General features: G+C 40.1%; 1 protein-coding gene across 1 annotated transcript in view; it reads right to left on the bottom strand.

Moving 5' to 3' along the window:
* Positions 1–16,166, bottom strand: part of LOC109905283 (relaxin receptor 1) — a 55,540-nt gene that overhangs the window by 20,718 nt on the left and 18,656 nt on the right. Inside the window, exons 3-12 of the mRNA XM_020502564.2 lie at positions 9,861–9,966; positions 9,177–9,248; positions 3,138–3,209; positions 2,706–2,777; positions 2,426–2,497; positions 1,955–2,023; positions 1,784–1,855; positions 1,460–1,531; positions 273–344; positions 19–90 (exon numbers count right to left, since the gene is read on the bottom strand). Coding sequence (XP_020358153.1) covers positions 19–90; positions 273–344; positions 1,460–1,531; positions 1,784–1,855; positions 1,955–2,023; positions 2,426–2,497; positions 2,706–2,777; positions 3,138–3,209; positions 9,177–9,248; positions 9,861–9,966 — 751 coding nt within the window. The remainder of the gene's footprint in view (positions 1–18; positions 91–272; positions 345–1,459; positions 1,532–1,783; positions 1,856–1,954; positions 2,024–2,425; positions 2,498–2,705; positions 2,778–3,137; positions 3,210–9,176; positions 9,249–9,860; positions 9,967–16,166) is intronic.

The raw sequence follows: 16,166 nt of genomic DNA, 5'->3' as shown, positions 1-16,166 counted from the left end.
CAAACAATGGCTACTTACAAGGATTTCAATTTATGCAAGTTATCAAAGTGGTCAACTTGGAGATCCACGATAGGGTTACACGAGATGTTCCTAAAAAACATGTAAAAGCATTGACATCAGAGCTCCAGTAACAGCATCAATTATGAGACATAATATTTAACAAGAACTATAGCACCATAGCCGTATAACAATGTCTTTCAACGTTAGAGCAACAAACACATAACATATTCAAAGAATGTTTGTGCATAGATCCGAGTGTGGCTCTAACTCACAGCTGTAGTAAATCTCCCAGATGAACAAAGAGATTGGGAGGGATTGCCACGAGTCTGTTGCTGGACAGATCTCTGTGGAGACAAAGCTATTTACTGGAAACAAACTACAAGAACCAATATACCACAGCATTGTTGAATACTCATTTATGACTGGCCAGAAGGGCATTCTAGAATGAGCATTAAAACCAGATAACGGGACAGTTGGAAAAGGTATCGGGAGATCATGCAATCATGACGCAATATAAGGCGACACATGCAGACCATACTTGCTACAAAGCTACAGAAAGCTAAACCAACAACTACACAAACCAACATTGGATACATTGTAAACGCAGGTCCAACGACAAACGTAGCTAGCTGGACATGTTTTTTTTGAGCATCTGATGACCTAAAATGGTGAGTGATGAACATACTGTAATGAAACAGCAGGGATCAGGTCTCAAACCATCGACCTCCGAGCCCGAGGTCCGGCGCGCTATCGACTGTGCTGCAAAAGCATGCTCGTGCGGCAGGGTCGATTTCCGCGCATATAAACCCAGGGTCGTTACACTGCTCCCTCCTTTCAAAGAGCGCGTCCTCGCGCTTGCTTGGGACTCTACGTCTTACAGGAACGCGCTCACCGGCCAAGCACACGCACTGTCGTGGATGCAATAATAAAGTATGAATTTGTTTCTAAAAAATATATATATATTTTTTTAAAGAAGTTATTTCTACCGGTAAATGTGTGCTTTAGTACTGTTTTCTTTGGCAACTGTTGTATAAGCAGGATAGACACCCCCATTCTGTACATTACCTTTGAAATAATGGAGTCAATTTTTCAAAGGTAATGTACAGAACGGAGGCATTTATCCAGTACTTATGCGGTGGATGAAACTTACACAAGGTTTACATGACCACCTGTTCTGCAAATCCAGAAACAAGTGTAAATGCATGTCAGAATAATTGTTTGGATTCACCAAAACTCATAAAATATCAATCATAATCAACATCTTGGCCTGGGAACATGTTGTATATTTATAGTGCAGTCTGTACTGATTTATATGGTATTATCTGAATAATTTTTTTAAAAGTCAGTGGAATAGGTGAAGATATTGCTGTGTCTGGGACTCAAAATTAACTGTGTCTGGGTATGACAGAGGAAAATGTCAAGCAATTTCATGTCTTGAGGCATACAAAACACAACTTACAATTCCCCAAGTTTCTTTAGAAATGAGAACGCCTGTTCATGTATGCGACTGATTCTGTTCTTCTGTAGGACACTAAGAAAGAGTTCAGGAAGGACTGTCAAAACAAGAATTATAAAACAGACAGACATTTTCTCACTTTATTATCTTCTCTGTTGGTTCTAAAAGCAATTTAACAAGATTGTTGTTTTGGCCTCCACTATTTAGAATCCCTTAGGGAAACAAATAGATGTTGATATTTGGAATTGTAATGGTTATAGCCTAGTGAGAAAGCCAAGGACACAACAATAAAAATGAGGAAAACGAAACAAATTAAGTCACACTTACAGCACAGTCATCATGTTGCACGACCAGAATGTTACGTTTCCAACACTTTCAATTTGATTTCCCTCCATGTCCCTGGAGAGACACACAAGCGCACAAAAATATTTTGAAATATTTTGAAAGTAATATCATGCTGATAACACAGCTCTTTGATTTGTTGACTTCCAAACGTACAGCCAGTTTAGTCTTGGCATTTCCAGGCAGATGTCATCCAGCTTTGTCAGAGCGTTGTTCAACAAAACCCTGCGAACAAAAAAACAAAACAAGAGCGGTCTGATTTGTGTGCCATTCAAAGAAAACAACACTCACTGCCAAAATACTTTAGCATATCACATTGGCCCTTTAATAATACCAGAGCACTTCAATAAAGTGCATATGAAAGCATAGACTTGGGAAGTAGTTTGGGGGTGGGGGTGCTGCAGTACTACAGCAGTATTAAAGGTCCAGTGCAATACTTTTGTGAATTATTTATTTCTTAAAAAATAAAAAAATAAATACAAATTATAGTATTATTTTTTATTCAGATTTTTTCAGTGCAGCACCCTCAGCACCACTACTTCCCACTGCTACGTATGAAATAACTTATTTGATGGAAAAAGCTAAACAAGCCCAACTCAAGAAGGTAAAGGTAGAAATGAAACTCACAGGAGTACCAAGGAACGCAAGCCTGAAAAGGTCATGGGGGATATCTGATGGATACTGTTGTTTTCAAGGATCCTACAACCAAAGGGTAGAGTTTATTTTCAGCTCTCTTATTGAATTAAGTGTTTGGTTGAATGTTGGTTGAAAGGAAACTGCAGCGATACAAGCTTTGTGCGATAGTTCTGAAGGCTGTCTAAAAATGTCGTCTTTGTACCCATTGTGTTAACAGTATGTCTATATATGCAAACAGGATATACAGACTGTGTCAGTAAGGATAACCTACAACCACTCCAGCTTGTGTAGATCTTGGAACACCCCGGGCATCAGGATGGATATCTTGTTATAGCTTAAATATCTGAAGCAGAAAATTCAGATTTTAAATATGCACATTGAATTATTTACCATTTATTTCAAACATAAGCAACTTGATAAGGAAAACTTAAATCAACAACATGCAAGGTAAAAAATCTGTCGTTCTGCCCCTGAGCAAGGCAGTTAACCCACTGTTCCCCGGGTGCCGAAGATGTGGATGTCGGTTAAGGCAGCCCCCCTCACCTCCCTGATTCAGAGGGGTTGGGTTAAATGCGAAAGACACATTTCAGTTGAAGGCATTCAGTTCTACAACTGACTTTTTATCCCCCTTTTCCTTTTCATTATAAAGTCCAACTTAACTCTGTCAAGTGCACGCATCGATGTATGAATATTATGAACTTACAGTCTTGTTAGATTGTATAGTCCTCTGAATGCGTTAGGACTCACAGCTCGAATTCTGTTATGTTGTAGATATCTGAAAAGTAGTATGTTAGAAGTATGTTAAAAAAATATCTTGTTTAATTTAACATTTGCTGTGTCCAAAATATGTACTACTTACTAAAACTAAACATTGTGTACTAATAGTACATTGTGTTCAAAATACTATTTTTAGTCTTACATTAATTTGTGTGTTCAGGAGAACAATTGCCACGATGACTAACAAGTGAAAATGATTTATAACAAGTATAGAAGCCTCACATTTATACATTAAAGACCTAAATATAAACGGGTCCCTGTAGAACAAAATAAAAACACCAATTGGTAGATACTTTCATAGTATGTGGCTTGATTAGTTTTTTAGAAGAAGAAAATTACCCAAACAATATTTGCATAGTTTACTTTATTCGAGAGATAGTTCTTGGCAGTCAATGAGGCATGTTTTTAGTCTCCTCATCTTGCTACTACTTCCATGCTGCCAATATGTTTCAAGGCCAATGTGATCCAGACTACTGCATTTGGGTCCCCGGGGCACCTACCTCCAGAGCCCCCCACCCCCTCCTCCTTCCTGTGCTGTTCCTACCTCCAGAGCCCCCCCCCCACCCCTGTGCTGTTTTATAGTTAATTTCGTTAAGTCATTCAAAATAGATATTAAGTAATTCAAACAAGATACTTGTTACAAAAGGTACAAAAGTATCTATATCCACAGTAAAATGAGTCCTATATTGACATAACCTGAAAGGTCACTCAAAACCTACATAAAAAATCCAGACTACGGTTTGCAACTGTACATGAGGTGAAAGATCATACTTTTTGGAAAATGTCCTCTGGTCTGATGAAACAAAAATAGAACTGTTTGGCCATAATGACCATCGTTATGTTTGGAGGAAAAAGGGGAAGGCGTGCAAGCCGAAGAACACCATCCCAACCGTGAAGCACACCATCCCAACCGTGAAGCACGGGGGTGGCAGCATCATGTTGTGGGGGTGCTTTGCTGCAGGAGGAACTGATGCGCTTCACAAAGTAGATGACATCACAAGGAGGACAATTATGTGGATATATTGAAGCAACATCTCAAGACATCAGTCTTGAGTTAAAGCTTGGTCGCAAATGGGTCTTCCAAATGGACAATGACCCCAAACATACTTCCAAAGTTGTGAAAAAATGGGACAACAAAGTCAAGGAATTGAAGTGGCCATCACAAAGCCCTGACCTCAATCCTATAGAAAATTTGTGGGCAGAACTTAAAAAGCATGTGCGAGCAAGGAGGTCTACAAACCTGACTCCGTTACACCAGCTCTGTCAGGAGGAATGGGCCAAAATTCACCCAACTTATTGTGGGAAGCTTGTGGAAGGCTACCTGAAACGTTTGACCCAAGTTAAATAATTTAAAGGCAATGAGTGTATGTAAACGTCTGACCCACTGGGAATGTGATGAAAGAAATGATAGCTGAAATAAATAATTCTCTACTATTATTCTGACATTTCACGTTTTTTAAATAAAGTGGTTTTCCTAACTGACCTAAGACAGGGATTTTTTGCTGGGATTAAATGTCAAGAATTGTGAAAAACTGAGTTTAAATGTACTTGGCTAAGGTGTATGTAAACTTCCGACTTCAACTGTACATGTAGGAATATTAGTGGGAATATTGTCCCAATATAAACAAGAGAAAGGAGAATGGAATATATTTGAAAAGCCTAACATTTTAAAATACATTGAGATGAAGCCACCCTGTATGCTATTTAAATATATATATATATACACTACCATTCAAAAGTTTGGGGTCACTGTTAAGGGATTTTTTATCAATAATGACTAATTATGTATACATTTCAATCAGGACTGACTAATCAGAAAACTATTATGTTACTGTATAGATGTATGAATTTTCTTTTAACCTTAGTACTGAATATAATATGTGTAAATATAATTAAGAATTAGAACAATGACTGTCTGTTCCTTGGTATAAATGAATGAACTTTTAGCCAGACTAGCCAGGCTAGAATGCTTATCTACACAGGCAGACCATGGCTTGGGTCGTAAATTATCATAGTAGGGAGAGACGATGTGGGAAGGCTTGAGAACTATACAGCCATTGTACTGCTGGTTGATGAGCCGGGGTAGTACGAAAACTAATGACGCCATTTTCAGTTTATAATCTGTGGTGTTCAGTACTCTCGAGAATAAACGCTGCTGGTTTATTTTGAGACTGGTCTCTGTCCATTTTATGCAAATAAGAGTCTTACAAATTCTTAGGAATTGACAGAGTGTTTAATTTTAATTGGGTATTAAAACATTACAGTCACTTAGACATTTCCTTGTTTTTGAAAGAAAACCACAGTTTTTGTACATTGAAATAACATCAAATTGATCAGAAATACAGTGTAGACAATGTTAATGTTGTAAATGATTATTGTAGCTGGAAATGGCAGATTTTTAATGGAATATCTACATAGGCATACAGAGGCCCATTATCCGCAACCATCACTCCTGTGTTCCAATGGCACGCTGTGTTAGCTAACCTAAGTTTATAATTTTAAAAGGCTAATTGATCTTTAGAAAACACTTTTGCAATTATGTTAGCACAGCTGAAAACTGTTGAGCTGATTAAAGAAGCCATATAACTGGCCTTCTTTAGACTAGTTGAGTATTTGGAGCATCAGCATTTGTGGGTTCGATTACAGGCTCAAAATGGCCAGAAACAAAGAACTTTCTTCTGAAACTCGTCAGTCTATTCTTGTTCTGAGAAGTGATTCTATTCCATGCAACAAATTGCCAAGAAACTGAAGATCTCGTACAACGCTGTGTGCTACTCCCTTTACAGAACAGCGCAAACGGCTCTATCCAGAATAGAAAGAGGAGTGGGAGGCCCCAGTGTACAACTGAGCAAGAGGACAAGTACATTAGAGTGTCTAGTTTGAGAAACAGACGCCTCACAAGTCCTCAACTGGCAGATTCATTAAATAGTACCTGCTAAAACACCAGTCTCATCGTCAATAGTGAAGAGGCGACTCTGGGATGCTGGCCTTCTAGGCAGAGTTGCAAGGGAAAAGCCATATCTCAGACTGGCCAATAAAAAGAAAAGATTAAGATGGGAAAAAGAACACAGACACTGGACAGAGGAACTCTGCCTAGAAGGCCAGCATCCCGGACTCGCCTCTTCACTGTTGACCTTGAGACTGGTGTTTTAGTCACCGAGGGCATGCGCAATGGTGATATCACCAAAAGAGGACAGCTTATTGATGCGTTAAATCAAATCCGTGCTGGTAACCTTCAGCCCTTAAAATACAAATGAATTATCTAAATCACCAAAGGGACAAATCTTCTTTGTGATTTCAGACCAGGTGTGGCAGAAGGCATGAAGATCACTGCTCTGCTTCAAATGCCCTGATTGATAAAAATGCCACTATGTAATTGTGACAATTTTGTTTACCAAAGACCCCACAATTAGGCATTAGTTAAACTTCTTTCTGCGAATAAAAACAACTTCCCACAACATTGTTGTCCAAATAACCAGACATGTTTTGCCCAGTAGGTGGCTTTTGACTCCTGGTAGCTTGAAGTGTCTGAAATAGCTTAAATCGGTCTACGTCAGCCTGCGCAGAATAGTAAGGTAGTAATTGATTATTATTATTACTGCTATTAATGCATGAGGCTATAAAACTGCAACAGGAAGTTGATCCCTGCAATGCAAAGATTTATTTTGAAACCCTTTCTCCAAATCTATCCATTACGCAAGGTTCTCCCGATGAAGTACTCCATTTCAGGATGCTTTCAAAACATGACTTTTTCTTTGCCTTATCATCAAATGAAAAGATTGTTGTCATGGGTGCGACTGAAAATCGTATAGATTACTTATGTTTCTGTAAACCATTAGCCAACACTTCAAACATTTAACAGTGTCATCATGAACGTTTACTTTCTCTTCATTTTATTTCAGTAATTACATGTATTTTTTCCTGTTACCTTTTGAAGTAAAGGCCTATCACAATCCTCTTTTTGTAGGTGATTCTGGTAGGCTAATAAAAGCATGTTGTTCGCAGCATAAACTATTGTTATTTCTGAAGGTCATTCATGTATTAGTGATGGATACTTTAACTGTGCGTTTAGGTTACTGTTATTAAAGCACTCACATAGGCTACTTCTCTGCCAGATTATGTGAGATAACTAGTCTTATCGGTAAGTGTGGTCTAAGCAATCCCCTTCATGTATCATGTTTACCTCCCTACATTGATTGCACATGTAACGCAGGTCAACTAATGTTGAATACTTATCAGTACTTATCAGTGAGATTCCAGTAACCAATCATATTATACTATATTGCTAGTGATATGTTTAAATTGACAGCTATTACAAATCAGCTGTTAGAAGCTGCATGACGAGCAGTTTATTTTGAGCCAATCAAAACTCAATATTCTCTTAGTCTCTGTCCTAACCTCACGTTATACACCAGTTGGCGCCAACATGCTAAAAATAAAAGCTTAAAAGGAACATGAAGAGCTACCGCCATTCCATGGTAGAAAAACTATGTTTCAAATTGTTGAGGAGTTGTATAAAACTGAACTTAAAAGAGAGAACTGGATATTAACACTCACTTATCAATACGAACGTGCTGTGAAGGGATTGAAGGGATCTGTTTTTATAAAGTTTTCCACTTTGTAGTTATGGTGTATTGTGTGTAGATTGATGAGGGGGAAAAAACAATTTAATCCATTTTAGAATAAGGAAGCAACATAACAAAATGTGGAAAAAGTAAAGGTGTCTGAATACTTTCCGAATGCACTGTATAGGCTACTGTGGGTGGGGTAGGCTAAATAATTATTACAGAATAGGCCTAATTTAAAAAATTGTGATACAGGAAATAAAAATTGCTAGGCAGAGCAGTACCAGAGTGGAAGAGAAGACAATTCTTTAAATCTGCTCCACACTCGCCAACTTACAGTCTCTGGCATTCAAAAGCAGCCCTGCTTTATATATTATTTTTTACCACCTTTTTCCTCCCCAATTTTGATCTTGTTACATCGCTGCAACTCCCCAACGGGCTCAGGAGGTGAAGGTCGAGTCATGTGTCCTCCGAAACATTCCCTGCCAAACCGCGCTTCTTAACACCCGCCCTCTTAACCCGAAAGCCAGACGCACCAATGTGTCTGACGAAACACCATTCACCTGATGACTGAGGTCAGCCTGCAGGCGCCCGGCCCACCACAAGGAGCTGCTAGAGCGCAATGAGTCAAGGAAAGCCTCCCCGGGCAAACCCTCTCCTAAACCAGATGATGCTGGGCCAATCGTGAGCCACCCTATGGGACTCCCAATCACAGCCTGTTGTGATACAACCCGGGATTGAACTGGTCTGTAGTGATGCCTCTAACACTGCAATGCAGTGCCTTAGACCGCTGATCCACTCGGGAAGCCCCTATATCAAAAGATCTTTCAATTAATAATCATATTGATGATGGAGTCAGTGAATTAATGCCTGCAGCAACCATTACACGGTCTGACAAGCTGCATAAAGTCCATAACAGAGTCCTTTTGAATGACTTAATACATTTTGCCAAAAAAAGTAGCTGTTTTAAAGCGAATTCCCTGCAATTCTACACATTTTGGCATTGCTTATGACGTGTTCATATGTTATCGATGTGGCCCCCGACCAAAAAAAAAGAATAATCTAGTAATCTGGCCTCAAATGTGATAGCACAACAAGACTGAATGACAATCTTGAAAGTTTGTTTTTCCTAACAACCATCATCTGAAGGTAAGTCTTGCTGAATGAATGTTAAACACAGCCAATGTAAGCTTGTTTTGGCCATCACAACCATCAAAGTGGGACGGGAAATGCTTTGATATTGTCTGTGGCTGTCACAGAGGCCTTGAGTGGTTAGTCTATTAGAGAGTGTTTTTGAAGTGCTATCAAAATATTTACTTGCCGACTACAACTTAATCAAGTGACTTCTCTCGCCTGAAGACATTTAAAAAAATGCAATCAATAATTCAACGACAACTTACAGTTTCTGAAGACTCTGGTACTTATAGAATATGTCACCGTTCAATATCCGAAGTCGGTTCCTTTGCAGGGACCTATGGGATGTGATTAGTTCATAAGGTCGACCAGATAAATAAAAAAACAACAAACACAACATTGTGCCACCAAACAATACTGTGTGAATTTAAAAAAGTAAAAACCTTTTCATTTGAATTACTAGGTTCTCGGCTCATTGTCTGTTTGAGGTTGGAACTAATCACATTTCTATGTGACCACATTGTGTGTATTCGGGAAAATCTTCCAATTACATTGGAAATAGAATTGGTGATGGAACATATCATTATTCCAAACAGAAGGAGCATCTTTCTTTATATTGTGACAGAGAATGCATAATTTTGCCATTTTAGTCATTATCTAAGCTCATTCCACCTCGATTACCACGGTGGCCATGTTACCTGAGGTTATGGAGATAAGGTTTGAATTAGTGAAGAAAGTAATTTAATTGAAAGTTAGCAATGCGGAGCGTGCCGCAGCAGTCTACAGGACCTCAATGAAACCTCCATCGAGGGACTCATTAGCTAAGCGCGAGAAACACACTTTGTTTTAGTTGTTTTTCTCTTCCAATTCATAGGAGAAACAGGAAAAAGTATCTGCACACTTCCAGTCAGATGCAAATGTATCTATTCGAAATGTGTGCGGCAACTCACATCATGGTGACGTTAACGGACACGGCTGGGACATGGTGAAACTGGGCACCGTCACAGTCCAGCTCCAGATCTCTGCACTGACACAGCTCTGGAACAGCCACCAGCACTGGATGAGGAAGAGAGGGAGGGAAAGAGGATATCAATGACTGACGCAGATCCACGTAGGAGCTGGACAAAAAAAAAATAGCTATGAAAATAAATGTCAACAAGGTCTTTGGACAACACTGTTGTTGTAGAACAAGCTTTACTTAAGATTACACGGAGACATAGGAGAGTGTCAGGGACCAACCTCAATCACTGCATATGTACAGTGGCGCCACACGTGACGGATGTGACTGCTTTGCAGTTTTGCTTTCTTCCCTGTCTCGGCACAATGTCCTTGCAAAGGCTCCAGGTACCCTCTGCTTCGCAAACACGTTACCACCCGCTTGACAACGTCGTTGCCCGTTACGACACCGAAAGTGACCATTTCGTTAGCAGGAGTGGAGACATTTCAAGATGTGAAATGAGGTTACTGCACAATCTCAACACTGTTGCACACGACCACAGAGAATTTAATTGAAGCAGCAATCTATTGAATTGGGGCCTCATGCCAGAGGAAAAGACAATTATTCTTTTCAAATTCAATAAGTCCAGGTTCCGACAGGAAATGTGTAAAATGATAATAGCATTCAGTAAAGTGGGCATCAGAAATAATTCCTTTATGCTGTATCTGAGGGGATTTATAATCAGGCATAAAGGAAATGATAAGACTCCATGGAAATACTAAAATATCAATGGTATTCAAAGTTCTGTAGTGTTGATTTCCATTTTCCTTGCAAGTTAATTGATCATCGAATACACTCATTGGGTCCTGACTAAAGGGGAAGAATGGAAATCAGCAATCTGGTTTTGAATATCGATGTTCTGATGGGGACATATTTGAGGACAAATTTGAATCGTGCTGATATTCAAAGAATGAAATATATGAAGAAAGAATCATCTTCTGTACATCTGACATCTAATGCAATGCATGTCTAATGACTAAATTGAATCCAAGATTTGTATTTGACCTAAAGTGTGAAATCCTATACTCGTCACTCATTTCAAAAGTGTTTTTGAAAGATGGGTAATTTGCAATTTGAATATCCTTGTCAGTGACCTCTGTTGTACTCAGAATAAAGTTACTAATGAATTGAAAACATCTGATTCTGCCAAGGACAATTGAGAAAACATTGGACATAATCAAAGGATTATATGCACAAACGTGGAAGAAAAGAAACCTGTTTATTCAATAAGGAATTGTTTATTGCTTGTCATTTGATACCATGTCAGTCGTGGTTTAATATGAAGATGCGTTATTTAGAAACTCCAAATAGGGAAAGTTGCAACTCAATATTAGGAAGGTGTTCCCAATGTGTGGTATACTCAGTGTATATCAACAATGGACTAATGAAACAAATACAAAAAGATTGTTTTGGGGCAGAGTTTTCCTTTAATGCCTCGGGGGAGGCAGCACAAATGGACTGTTCAAAACCACTCGATTTCCATCTGGTCTGTTTAATTCAGATCCACAAACTTAAAACATAGCTGCGAGCAGCAATGAACAGGCTGACCGAAGGACACAAGATCAGTTGGATAACAAAGCAAACACTCTGTTCCTATGTAATTCTCTTCCTTTATGTGCAATCAGTGTTGAGTGGATATAATTGAGCATATTAGCGTATATGCTAATATGCATCTACTGCAGGGGTATTCAACCGGGGGTCCGCATATTTTCCCCGCAATGTTTTTATGAATATTGCTAAATTACATACCCACAGTCGAAGAGAGGAGAGTATCTTCTTTCTAATAATGTCAATTTTAATGATCAACTCCTAATATTGAGCCAATTATACTCACTGTAGTAGCTGACATACAGTGCATTGTCATGGCTGTGTGCTTAGGGCCAGTTGTATCCAATTGGTAGTTAGTCTTGTCTCATTGCTGCAACTCCCATACGGACTCAGGAGAGGCGAAGGTCGAGAGCCGTGCGTCCTCCGAAACCCAACCAAGCCGCACTGCTTCTTGACACAATGCCCACTTAACCCGGAAGCCAGGCGCACCAATGTGTTTGAGGAAACACCGTACACCTGGCAACCGTGTCAGCGTGCACTGCACCCGGCACAGGAGTCGCTAGTGCACGATAGGACTAGGATATCCCTGCCGGCCAATCCCTCCTCTCACCTGGACGATCCTGGGCCAATTGTGCGCCACCCCATGGGTCTCCCGGTCTAGACTGGCTGCGACAGAGCCTGGACTCGAGCCCAGAATCTCTAGTGGCACAGCTAGCACTGCGATACAGGGCCTTAGACCACTGCGCCACTTGGAAGGCCTGAAGTTGAACCTTCGCCCCAGTCTGAGGTCGTGAGCGCTCTGGAGGAGGTTTTTCATCAAGAATCTCTCTGTACTTTGCTCCGTTCATCTTTCCTTCAATCCAGATTAGTCTCCCAGTCTCTGCCACTGAAAATCATCCCCACAGCATGATGCTGCTCCCACCACCATGGTGCCAGTTTTCCTGTAGATGTGATGCTTGGCATTCAGGCCAAAGAGTTCAATCTTGGTTTTATCACATCACACCAAAGAATCTTGTTTCTCATGGTCTGAGAGCCCTTTACTGTAGGTGTCGTTTGGCAAACTCCAAGCGGGCTATCATGTGCCTTTTTACTGATGAGTGGCTTCCGTCTGGCCACTCTACCATAAATGCCTGATTGGTGGAGGGCTGCAGATATGGTTGTCCTTCTGGAAGGTTCTCCCATTTCCACAGAGGAACTCTGGAGTTCTGTCAGAGTGACCATCGGGTTCTTGGTCATCTCCCTGACCAAGACCCTTGTTCCCCAATTGCTCAGTTTGGCTGGGTGACCAGCTCTTGGAAGAGTTTTAGTGGTTCCAAGCTTCTTCCATTTAAGAATGATGGAGTCCACTGTGTTCTTGTGGACCTTCAATGCTGCAGAATTTTCCCAGACAATTCCTTCAATCTCATGTCTTGGTTTTGGCTATGCCATACACTGTCAACTCTGGGACCTTATACGTATAAATAGGTGTGTGCCTTTCCAAATCATGTCCAATCAATTGAATTTACCACAGGTGGACTCAAATCAAGTTGTAGAAACATCTCAAGGATGAGCAATGGAAACAGGATGCACCTGAGCTCAATTTCAAGTCTCATAGCAAAGGGTCTGAATACTTACATTTCCAGTCAAAAGTTTGGACACACCTACTCATTCAAGGGGTTTTCTTTATTTTTATTGTAGAATAATAGTTTAGACAAACTATGAAATAAGGAACCACACATGCAGAGATCATCCGTTCACCTACTCTGCATCTCACAAAGACAGAGGTTGGAACCATAAATCTCAGATTTGGACTCATCAGACTAAAGGACAGATTTCCACCGATCTAATGTCCATTGCTCGCGTTTCATGGCCCAAACAAGTCTCTTCTTCTTATTGGTGTTCTTTAGTGGTGGCTTCTTTGCTGCAATTCAACCATGAAGGCCTGATTTCACGCAATCTCCCATGAACAGTTGATGTTGAGATCTGTCTGTTACTTGAATTCTGTGAAGCATTTATTTGGGCTGCTAACTCTAATGAATTTATCCTCTGCAGCAGAGGTAACTTTGGGTCGTTCTTTCCTGTGGCGGTCCTCAGGAGAGCCAGTTTCATCATAGTGCTTGATGATTTTTGCAACTGCACTTGAAGAAACTTTCAAAGTTCTTGACATTTTCCGGATTGACTGACCTTCACGTCTTAAAGTAATGATAGAATGTTGTTTCTCTTTGCTTATTTGAGCTGTTCTTGCCATAATATGGCCTTGGTCTTTTACCAAATAGGGCTATCTTCTCTATACAACCCAAAAAATGTCACAACGCAACTGATTGGCTCAAATGCGTTAAGAACAATAAATTCCCCAAATTAACTTTTAACAAGGCACACCTGTTAATTAAAATGCATTCCAGGTGACTACCTCAGGAAGCTGGTTGAGAGAATACCAAGAGTGTGCAATGCTCTCATCGTGGCTACTTTGAAGAATCTCAAATATAAAATATGTTTAGATTTGTTTAACACTTTTTTCATTACTAAATTATTTCATATGTGTTATTTCCTAGTGTTGATGTCTTCACTATTATTATACAATAGTAAAGAAACCCTGGAATAAGTAGGTGTGTCCAAACATTTGACTGGTACTGTATGTAAGGTATTTCTGTTTGTAATTTAAATAAATTAGCAAAAAAATGTAAACAGTTTTTGCTTTGTCATTATGGGGTATTGTGTGTAGATTGAGGGGAATTTAAAAAAAAAATCAATTTTAGAATAAGGCTGTAACGTAACAAAAAAAGTCAAGAGGTCTGAATACTTCTCGACTGCACTGTAGGCTTTGAAAAAGCACCCATGAATAGACAAGCACTGGCTTGGACATTCATTTTTGCCAACACATGGCTAACCTTTGTTTAACCATCTAATCAGCTGCTCTTAGTGAAAATGGAGTTAGCTTTCTATCTAATAGGCTATGTTAGTTTACACTTCCTCTTCCAATTCTAATGTGGGGAGGTCAAAATAACTATCCACCAAATCTATTCATTTTTTTAATCTAAACGTTAATGATAGCAAATGGACTGGGATTGTGTTTTTGGGTCCAATACTTTTGAAGAGTACCAATTGAGCATAAGCACGACCCACATCCTACACAGAGTGCTATATGCACATTCGATGAAAGGTCCAATACTCCAAGGCGATATTCACGTAATTCCCCTCGACCACGCCCACAAATTAGAGAAAAGAAACATTCTTTCCTATTGAACCCCATTGTTAAAGAGCAAACTTCGTACATTTTTGTAATAATATAATATTTTCAGAAAAGCTGATGTTGTTCAATGTACAGACGTGGCCAAAAGTGTTGAGAATTACACAAATATTAATTTTCACAAAGTCTGCTGACTCAGTTTGTATGATGGCAATTTGCATATACTCCAGAATGTTATGAAGGGTAATTGTTGAATTGCAATTAATTACAAAGTCCCTCTTTGCCATGCAAATGAACTGAATCCCCCAAAAACATTTCCACAGCATTTCAGCCCTGCTAAAAAAGGACCAGCTGACATCATGTCAGTGATTCTCTCATTAACACAGGTGTGAGTGTTGACGAGGACAAGGCTGGAGATCACTCTGTCATGCTGATTGAGTTTGAATAACAGACTGGAAGCTTCAAAAGGAGGATGGTGCTTGGAATCATTGTTCTTCCTCTGTCAACCATGGTTACCTGCAAAGAAACACGTTCCGTCATCATTGGTTTGGACAAAAGGGCTACACAGGCAAGGATATCGCTGCCAGTAAGATTGCACCTAAATCAACCATTTATCGGATCTTCAAGAACTTCAAGGAGAGTGGTTCAATTGTTGGGAAGAAGGCTTCAGGGCACCCAAGGAAGTCCAGCAAGTGCCAGGACAGTCTCCTAAAGTTTATTCAGCTGCGGAATAGGGGCACCACAAGTACAGAGCTTGCTCAGGAATGGCAGCAGGCAGTTGTGAGTCCATCTGCACGCACAGTGAGGCGAAGACATTTGGAGTATGGCCTGGTGTCAAGAAGGGCAGCAAAGAAGCCACTTCTCTCCAGGAAAAACATCAGGGACAGACTGATATTCTGCAAAAGGTACAGGGATTGGACTGCTGAGGACTGGGGTAAAGTCATTTTCTCTGATGAACCCCCTTTCCGATTGTTTGGGGCATCTGGAAAAAAGCTTGTCCGGAGAAGACTAGGTGATCCCTACCATCAGTCCTGTGTCATGCCAACAGTACAGCATCCTGAGACTACTCATGTGTGGGGTTGCTTCTCAGCCAAGGGAGTGGGCCCACTCACAATCTTTCCTAAGAACACAGACATGAATAAAGAATGGTACCAACACATCCTCCGAGAGCAACTTCTTCCAACCCTCTAGGAACAGTTTGGTGACGAACAATGCCATTTCCAGCATGATGGAGCACCTTGCCATAAGGAAGAAAATGATAACTAAGTGGCTCGTGGAACAAAATATAGATTTTTTTGGGGTCCAAGGTCAAGGATACTCCCCATACCTTAATCCAATTGAGAACTTTTGGTCAATCCTCAAGAGGTGGGTGGACAAACAAAACCCCACAAATTCTGACAAACTCCAAGCATTGATTATGCAAGAATGGGCTGCCATCAGTCAGGATGTGGTTTAGAAGTTAATTGACAGCATGCCAGGGCGGATTGCAGAGGTCTTGAAAAAGAAGGGTCAACACTGCAAATATTGACTCTTTGCATCAACTTC

Source organism: Oncorhynchus kisutch, linkage group LG15 (assembly GCF_002021735.2).
Source record: "Oncorhynchus kisutch isolate 150728-3 linkage group LG15, Okis_V2, whole genome shotgun sequence".
NCBI lineage: Eukaryota > Metazoa > Chordata > Actinopteri > Salmoniformes > Salmonidae > Oncorhynchus > Oncorhynchus kisutch.
Note: the sequence above shows the minus strand (reverse complement) of the source record. Positions and strands in the feature narration are given on the sequence as shown.